Source organism: Chenopodium quinoa, unplaced genomic scaffold (genome assembly GCF_001683475.1).
Source record: "Chenopodium quinoa cultivar QQ74 unplaced genomic scaffold, ASM168347v1, whole genome shotgun sequence".
Taxonomy (NCBI): domain Eukaryota; kingdom Viridiplantae; phylum Streptophyta; class Magnoliopsida; order Caryophyllales; family Amaranthaceae; genus Chenopodium; species Chenopodium quinoa.
The window spans coordinates 1,993,485-2,003,217 of record NW_018745170.1 but is presented as its reverse complement, the minus strand read 5'-3'; the positions used below and the strand labels follow the sequence as shown (position 1 = coordinate 2,003,217).

General features: G+C 34.4%; 1 protein-coding gene across 1 annotated transcript; it reads right to left on the bottom strand.

Annotated features, from left to right (window-relative positions):
• Positions 1-1,984: 1,984 nt before the first annotated feature.
• On the bottom strand, positions 1,985-9,159 carry LOC110710315 (endonuclease V-like). The gene is made up of 8 exons (XM_021888598.1): positions 9,010-9,159; positions 8,624-8,909; positions 8,292-8,354; positions 7,336-7,375; positions 4,505-4,569; positions 3,961-4,071; positions 3,253-3,381; positions 1,985-2,774 (listed from the first exon to the last, which is right to left on the bottom strand). Exons 1-8 carry the CDS (start codon positions 9,084-9,086, stop codon positions 2,694-2,696), a joined length of 852 nt encoding a protein of 283 aa, XP_021744290.1. The 5' UTR covers positions 9,087-9,159; the 3' UTR covers positions 1,985-2,693.
• Between the last annotated feature and the right edge of the window lie 574 nt (positions 9,160-9,733).

Sequence of the window (9,733 nt, the reverse complement as noted above, 5' to 3'; positions counted from 1 at the left end):
CTGTCGATGACCCTCTTCATATACTATCATCTCATGGTTGTGATACCCCCATTTAGATTAACCAATCACTTCCCAACCGTCACGACTCCGTAGTTGTCGAACCTTTATTCTGAACTCACACCCACAACCTTTCCGCTTTGTATCAAACCGAGTGGCTGTACGAAAATCTCTTTCTTCTCTTTTGCGATAACGGTCACATCTCAAAATGCGATCCATTCTACCATCCCGTTGAGATTTATGAGTTACTACTACCAAGCAAAATCCAGCTGCAATTGCAACCTATTTTGCCCAATCAATCGCTTGTTGAGCTTCTTCGAATGGACCATCATGTCCAAATATCCCACTGTAATCATTTCCGTCTCCACCATAATCCTGCATCAAATATATATTATAATAAATCCATTTAACGGATAATACATTTAATTTCTATATTTACACAGAATTAACACAAAAAAAAACATAATTATGTATAATATTATTCATACACATACACATACAAATTTTAAACACAATCATTTATAAAAGTCACATAAACAATTAAATATTTTGGTATACATTAACACAAATCTACTCACTACATAAATAAAAACATCAAATTATTAAACATAATTTAAAAAAAACACTGTTTTGAATTTTCAATATGAAATAAATTAAAAAAAAAAAAAAGCATTTCCAATTTTTTTTAATACAATTTCGAATTGTCAAACTTAATTTAAAAAAAAAAACCTTTCTCAACAATCAAACTTAATTTTTAAAAAAACCCATTTCGAATTTTCAAACTTAATTTAAAAAAATACCATTTCGAATTTTCAAACTTAATTTTAAAAAAACCTATTTCGAATTTTCAAACTTAATTTTAAAAAAACCCATTTCGAATTTTTTTAAAAAATCATTTTCGATTTTTAAAAAAATAAATAAAAAAAAACAACAACAAAATCAAAAAAGAAAAAAAAAACAAAAAAAAAAGGGTGGCGTCTGCCAGGGCCGCCACAGCCACTGGACTGGCGCCTGGCAGGGCCGCCTCAGCCAATGGACTGGCGCCTGGCCAGGACGCCTGTCTGGTGGTCTGGGCGTCTGGGCTGGACGTCGGTGTGGTGGTTCTGGCGTCTGGCTTGGACGTCCATGCTACGGTAAGGGCGTCCATCCTAGGCGCCGGAGCCACTGCTACGGTAAACCGTGAGTTTTAATGGTGACTTACCTCGTTTTCCGTCGACGACGACGTACCTCCGGCGTCCCCCGCATCTGCGGCCTGCCCTCCGGTCTCCCCCGGCGAGCCAGTACGGCTCCACATTTTTTAAATCGAGATTTGTTCAATTTTAGAAAATGGGCATAAACGTCATACCAAGTCATATTTGTGGGCTTTATATGGTAATTTGCGGGCGATGTTTAACAAATCCCTAAACTAATCGCATTAGTTCACCAATCATAGTTGGTTTCTAGCAAAACATTATGATTACCTAAAATAACCGATTATAATTAATCTCCATATTGTCCTAATTATAATTAGTGATTACACTTGATCGATGGACATTTCCTTCATTGATTGGAAGGTGAGATAGAGAGGATTTCGGTAAGGATTTCATCTGGAATGAGCTCAACCGATCTTGGCCTTTGCCCTCGGGAATTTGATCTGCCAACTCCATAGGCAATTTCACTCTCTTTGGGTTTCTCCAAAGATATTCAGTTTGAGCAAACGAGTATGGAGGGGATTAGAAGTTTATGATCTGTAAAATATGCAACGGATAAATATGCAAAGTATTTTAGAGTTTTATATTTTTGTATATATATATTCAATGTTTTCAATATATATCTTTTTACCTCATTTTAAAATGTAGGAAATTGGATTTTTCACTAATGATTATGTTGAAGTTTTAGATACAACTGTAAAGAAAAGATAGACTGGAAGAACAAAACAGAAAAAAGAGAGAGGGTAAAAAAAAAAAAAAACAAAACAAAAAAAAAAAACAAAAAAAAAATGAAAACAAATGACAAATTAAAATTACACAAATTTTAAACAAAATGACACAAGTTTTAAGCAAAATTATATGGAGTACAAGTTTTGATTATTCACGTAATCACGTTAATTTTCCTTTGGACATTACATATAAAACTCACCTTGTTAGAGACTTTGTGGAACTGATCTTTAAGTACATCCAATTCACCTTGTTAGAAAGCAAAATATGCGTTCACGGGGCAGAAACGTTCTTCGAGTTCCCTCTTTAACACTGCCCAGTGCCCATGTGTTAATCTTTATCTTTCCTGCTTTGATGTCGGCATGCTTAGTGAGCCACCGGAACTAGGCATCATCTGATAGGTAGATGATTGCAATATCCACTTTTAGATCGTCACTCAATCGATACACTCAGATGTACTGCTCCACGTCAAAGAGGAAGTTATCTCCTCTTTTGCGTCTTTAGCGCCACTATAGTCGCCAGTTTGGTAGGTTTGATCTTCACCGCACCAAAACCACCAACATCCACATTAGGACAGCACACTTCTCAAGTGCTTCCTCACCTTGCTCTTGTGCACAATTCAACTACTTACAAAGCATTTCTCTTTCTTTCATTAACTCGTCAACCACACTCTCAAGTCGATCGATTTGTTTGGACTGCTCGATCATACCTGCTTGAGCTTGGTCCATTTTTCTGACATGCCTTCGAGACATCAGGGTCTTTCTTCAATGGTTTCCATCGTTAGCCCTCACTAGGGTGATCACATGGGGTCTTTGTCAATGAGGTTTGCTTGCGCAGGTACTCTCTTGACCTTAAATCAGCCTGTGGAATAAGGAAAGGTGTAACTTCTTTTTCTTATTGATCTTTAGTCAGTTACATAATGAAGGCTAAAATATTGAAATTCCCATTCAAAAGCAGTTAAGGGTTCTAGTAAACGGTAAAAGTAGAAAACAGCAGTGACAAATAACCTACTGCAAAGGAAAATTACACATGAATATAAGTCGATGTAACTATGAAAGAAACCCATCAACCTACTCTTTTAAGTCCTTATCAGCAATTAGCACTGACTCACTTATAAGTTGTAATCTCTGTGAAGTACTTAATTTGTGAATGATTTAAGTGGTTCAACAACTTCACTTAAGCCTCACCATAAATGTAACAACAGCTATCTACATCAATTCTAAGTCCTCATTCCTCAATACTTTTGTAAATAGACAAGCAATTTTCACATAGAACAAGGAAAAGTAGAAGTGACACAACCCATACATGTGACTGTGAGCACGGAATAAGCAAGTATTACCTGCCTGATTGGCTCCGGCACACGGTACTTGCAAGTCAATTTTACAACCTTCATTGCCGTAGTAAGTGAAATTCGATGACCGATTGAAATATATATAGGCTTCAAAGCACCCAAAGTGGATCTCATAGCCTGCAACAAATAGTCAAGACCTAAATTTTAAGACATGTCAATCTGGAACTACATTTCAGCCAAGGGATCAATAAGAAACGGGTGTTGAACAGTTGACCTCGAACAACTCAATTTTCCACGAAAAGTTACAAGATATGAAGCTTTTATACTTCAAATTTAATCATTTTCCTACCACAGCACAGCTAGTAAACTGGCAAGAGATGGCATGACCTGACTGCCACTTACCCTACTCATCTACTTTTCCTGTATACAGAAATTTTGAGTAATGCTTACACTTGACCAGCCCCATAGATCAATGCAGCTTCAACAAATGACTTATCTAGAGATATTAGAGAGCAGAACTCACAAAATTCCGGCGACATCGACATTAAATTTTGGAAGCATGAAAGCAAGACATTGTGATTTCTAATCAAAATGTGGAGCTGAAGGAGAATCAATCAAATTACTCCCTCCACATCCATCAAAACTCGCCCTTTATATTTAAAAAAAAAAAAGAGAGAGAGAGAGAGAGAATTTCATAAAATGAGCTATGACAACTAACTGAAAAGATGTAAGCTTCAGTGTATGTTGCTTACTTACCACACCCAACGTCTGTCCAGAGTTTCCATTCAAATAAACTGTTTCATTATAATCACCGGTCTTAAAAAGGTCTCTGACCTCTGAATGATTTAAACCCTCAACGTGATGTAACTGCATTAAAGATTAGACAAAGTGAGCATCTTTTATTTGAATCACAAGATTGCCAACTCCTAAAAACACATATGCAGCAATGCATGGAATCATCCATGACAAAAGATGGATTATTGCCACAATTAACAAATCTACGATACACAAAGTATCACATATGATGAGCAGGTATATGACCAATTCCGTAAAATATCACTATATGTCATGGTAAACCTTTGAAAGAGAAGCTTTTGACAAAGCTGTCAAAAGCTGGCATGAGAACCTATCAAACAAAAGGCCATTAAGTGGAACACTTTTTTGGGGATAGTTAAAACCAGAAAGTGTTAAAATCTCTAACAGAATATTAGAGTTACCAGAATGAGCAGATGTAAGTATTAAAACTTTTAGCAATAAAATCAAAAATGGATTCATGCAGCAATATACAGACAGAACTCACATTTTTTCCTATTCCGATTGTAGGAAGATCAGCCATAACTCCAAGGTGACAAGCCAATCCAAAACCTGTAGAGTAACATTTCAGAATAAATATCTAGCCTTCAGCAGCAAAGCTACATCCAAATACATGAATAAAAAATGTATTTTGCACTAGCATATTCTACTTCTGTTTCAAAATTAGGGAACACCGCATACTTGCAGCTTTTTCAAAATAAAATAAATAAATAAATAAATAAATAAAAACATCTTTCTCAGATCATTGATAATAAATAAGCTAAAAGCCAGAGTCCAGAGTCCAGAGTGCCACTGCTCAGTATATAAGAATTCTTGAAAATACGGCTCTGAAAATTTGAGAAAGTTGAGCCACTATTATGACATATTTGTCAAAGTCTCATAAGAAAATATTGGCTCTCAATTTCACACAATACGAGCAGCTAAGACCCTAAGCTCTGTTTCTCCTTTCATATGGCATAGAGTATATATATATATATACTTAGGCTCATGTGAGAAGGGTGAGAAGTAACATTGACCCTTAGATATAGGATCCTACGGTCAAGATTAAAAGTATCTCTACTTCTATTGTTTCTTCAATTATTACTCCTTCAGCAAGCATATCTGAACATGCTCTAGTTCGTTCTCGACATCAAGCTCTTGCTACCACCATAAACTCGACGGCGGCAATGAAATTGACAGCTCCATATTAATTAATCGTTGGAAATTCGTTCGCAAATTCATCTATTTCTTCTCCTCTAGCATCAATTAAACTTATCTTTGTGATATTATTGACGATAAATCGATCGGCACAACAAATTTCAAGCTTAGATTGTTATGTTTTTCTTCAACTCTTCGATTGTTGTACGGAGTAACATATTAGCTGAATTTTGTTTAATTAATCTTAATTATTAATTAATGTATCTATTATCTATAAATAGAACTTGATGTATTTGAATGTATTAGTTGATGTATCTATCTTGGTTTCTCAATGTATTAGTAATTGTAGAGCTAAGGTAGTGTGCAAGATTGCGATAATGGAGGTTTGATTCGATAAAATAACAAAAAAAAATGGTGCACTTTGATTTAGAAAAAAGGTGGACTACATTTAATTGCCCAGATCCATTTTTAAAAGGAAAGGGAATTGATGTATTTTTAAAGTATTTCTAATGTATCTGTAGTATGCCATCAATGTATCTCCAGTGTATTTACAATGTACATGGGCTTCTCGCACTTCTCACCTTAAGCATGCTTCTCACCGGATCCTAACCCCATATATATACATGGGCTTCTCACACTTCTCACCTTAAGCATGCTTCTCACCGGATCCTAACCTTAAGAACAATATGTTTGAAGTAGTCAACTAAAGTAGAATCACGTAGATGTTTGTTAATTGGAATCAAGTCTTAAAGTTGACCAAAAGTCACCAAGCTCCAAGCCCTTCACAAAAAAAAATTATATTCTCACCTTAACCTCTATTGCTGCAGGCCACCAGAATCAAACATACTCCAGCAAGCAGAGGCAGCCACAAAAAGTTTTCAATCAGAATCCCTTAATGATCATCACATCATACACAGGACAAATAAGACAGATATTATGCATCTCTTATAGTATAAGGTTTTTATAAAGAAATCCTGTAATACTTAAGGGCTTTCATCTAGAAGAACTGTCTTAATTAAGGAGGTATTATTACAATTTTTCTATTGAGATTAACAGTTCCTACAGTTGGTTCATTAATTAGAGGAATTATTTAAGATAATCTATTTGCATTAACCAGAGCTGTGTGCTTGGGTTTAACCCTGTATAACAGGAAATCTTTAACCAGGACATGATATCATAATTTCCACCACATAGATTTTTTTTTTTTTTTTTTCCTACTTGGTGTGCAAGTAAGTATATAGTCACTTCTTTCTTTTTTTACACTCTATCTCTAATGCATGCCTTCCAAAATGATTTTTTCTTTTCTTTTTTTTTTTTTTCTTTTTTTTTTTTTTTTCAATTCAACTCTTTCCTTTCAAGAGCCACTTTTTGTCTAAAGTTCCATCTTCTAGAAAAGAACTTCATTTAAAACTTCTCAAAATAAAACTTCACTTATCTTCTTATATTGTTAGTTTGTTACTACAAACATTCAAAAGGATAAAAACACTGGAGCAATTGATGAATACTCTATAACCTGATTCAATTGATTCAGAGAATAAAAACACCACCCATCAATTCATCATTGACAAACAGAACTTGTTATTATAACCATAAGGAAATAAATTAAAGCCAGGCATGGTTCTCTCATGATGGGATAAAAAATACAAGTATTGAATGTAACTGTGGGTGGAGGAATAAAGCAATTCAGAACCCAATAGCCTATTCAAGTTTTATAATCTTTCCTGACACATTTAACTTCCAAAGCCAGGTAAGAAAAAAATATAGGTTTAAGAAACTATCGTATCAATAATAAACAAATCTCGGGACTGGACATCCTCAAGTACTAGTACCATGCATAGTAGTCACAACAAATTCAAGCAATATAATATGTACTTGTAGGCTGTAACAAACATGACATTTAGAGTATCAAGGACCAAAAGGAATTAATCGATGAGCTTTCAGGTTCAAGCAAAATATAGGAATAGTCAGAAACATGACAGGAACCAGTAATGCTAATTTCAAAACAATGTTTATGAGGCTCTGACCTATTTACGAATTACCATGATCCTGTTCGCAATGGTCAAACTGATGCAGTAGAACATGCAGATGCTGCTCTACAGTAATATTAATTCAGATAGAAGATGACTAATTTAATTATTGCAATTGTATATGCATGTTTGTGAGTGATCTAGGAAAACCTGCCTCGGGGATGAAGAATTCCATTGCCATCAACCATCAGTAGCTGTCAACAAAGTGTATAACGTCAATACAGTGAAAAAGGCAGGATTTATTTGGATAGAAACAGTACAATGTTAAATGAGAGGGGGACAAAATAGTTAAACTAGGACAAGGAGAGGAAGCAATAGAGAGAGAGGCTTTGAAGCTTTGTAGGTTATGACTAGTGAGCATCAGCAGGAATGTGATTGGAGAGATGAATTGCAGTATATCAAATTTAAATTAAGTACACTATAATGTTCTGTTACTTGTGTACAAGGAAAACAAGCTAGTGGTAGTGAAGATTTTAGAAGCCATCACTAGTTCACAAACGCAGCTCATTGGTTAAAACACATGTTTATAAACATTTGAAAACAATCAAATTCGGCAACATCCATCTCAATCCAAGTCACAGAGTCCCAACGATACTCATATCCATAAAGTTAAATTTTATCTAATCTCCAACATAACTCTACTAACTGGAAGCCCTTATACTCCAATGTATCCCTTTAAAGTAATTAAAAAAACATTTCATTAATACTTCTTAATTGCTTTTGCATAATTCACCAAAACAAGGCTTATCCTTGATATAAGTTATGGAAAGTGATGAATATCACCAGTTCACAACAGCCAAAGGTACCCACACAGGTTTGTAATATATGAAAAAAACAGGTAAGCAGAACGACCACAAATCAACTATAGTGAGTTCCTCATATGCATTTTCCATATCAATGCCAACCAAGTATAGACTTCAAATATATGCCCATTCTAGTACATCTTTTCTTAGTAAAACAAAATCCATTCTCCTAGTTTATGTTATCTCTCCCTAACATATTTTCAGTCACTCTCACATAATTGAAGGATAGAGAACATTCATAATAAAACTAACTAATAAATATAATTAACAATCATGTTTAGATCAAAGAACTACATTACACCAGTACCTGAGGATAGAATGAGTGAGCATTTTTCTTCATTTTGTCCAAAAGCTTCAGAAGAATAGGAGCCTGCAATAGAAATTAAACAAATTCATATAGCACCCAACAAATGCTCAAATGTTTCAAACAACAATTTTGCACTGGAAGTTGAACAAATTACCAACAAAAAACATACTATGTGCAATACGTGTATTGTATACAAATATACAAATATACAATGCTCTTAGTCAATCCAATCACAAACACAAATCAGTTTGGCAAAGAGGGGACTTTTAATTAGATACGGAGTACGAAATTAAATACACCCGTTGTATAAAAGACCGAACACGACCACAAACCTCTCTAAAAGCAAGGAAACCCGGAACATAGGGGATGTGAAGTTTGGCAACAGAGAAATCGTCATAGACAACATTCAACGAGTCAAGTTCCAAAACCACAAGGGTCCCACAAGCAACAGAAGGATCTTCCTTCAGGAAGCTAATGTCAACCCCTCCAACATACTTCAACTCCTCTTTTCTCTCTCCTCCATCACCCATTTCCAATTCCACTGAAGATGAAGATGATGGAATTTCCCATGAAAAACCATCTTCTTTTATTAATTTCTTTTTGAGTTCATCTTGAACCCTGAAATGTAATACCCAGAAATTGAAATATTAGAAAATTGCTAAATTTAAAATACCCATCAAGGAAAAAAGGTGCAGAAGTTGAGAATTAAAGAACATACTCAATCCAATGGTGTTGATGATTAGATGATGAGGAACTACTTTGTTCCATGCCTTCAGTAAAACAAACTTGATACATTCAATTAGAATTCAATGGATTATAGCGGAAATCAAATTTGGGCATGTAATTTTGAACAGTTCATAGCAACAAATTCAAGCCAAATTGGAATTTTGTTTAATGTTTGGGGCTTTTGTTTGTCTATTTGGTAGACCATCTTGTGCCGGGCCGGGCTCCCAAAAAAACAAAAAGCTGACCCATTTTGGGCCTACATTTTTCCCTAAACCCACTCTTTCGGGGCTGAAAAGAGAATTTTTTGGGTCATTTTTGGATTGGACCAAAATTATAACTATATTTCCTCTTTTTTATTTATAGATGTATTATTTCCTCCGTCCCGATTATCTAACACAGTTAATATTGCACACATTTTAATTTACTAACTTAATTTTTATATATTTAAATATTAATGAAAATTATTTTTAAAATATATTATGCAACTTTATATTAATATCTATCTAACAACATATTTTATGATAAAATATGCTTTTAATATGTTAGTAAAAAATTATGGTCAAAGCTAATATATGAATAGTGAAAAAAGTACAATGTCCCATATATGCTAGGATGGAGAGAGTATTTTTTATACTTTCACCGTTATATATTAAATGCAACTTGGAATATTTGTGAGATATAAAAAATTCAAAAGTTGCAACTAATATGTAACAAAG

What these genes read in the sequence shown, in the direction of transcription:
- LOC110710315 (XM_021888598.1), bottom strand. Translation starts at nt 9,086, where the DNA reads ATGTATCAAGTTTGTTTTACTGAAGGCATGGAACAAAGTAGTTCCTCA. An exon ending in TGGAATTCTTCATCCCCGAG is followed by an intron (nt 4,570 to 7,335) that starts GCAGGTTTTCCT and finishes GTTACTCTACAG; the next exon opens with GTTTTGGATTGGCTTGTCAC. An exon ending in TGCCGGAGCCAATCAGGCAG is followed by an intron (nt 2,775 to 3,252) that starts GTAATACTTGCT and finishes CTTATTCCACAG; the next exon opens with GCTGATTTAAGGTCAAGAGA.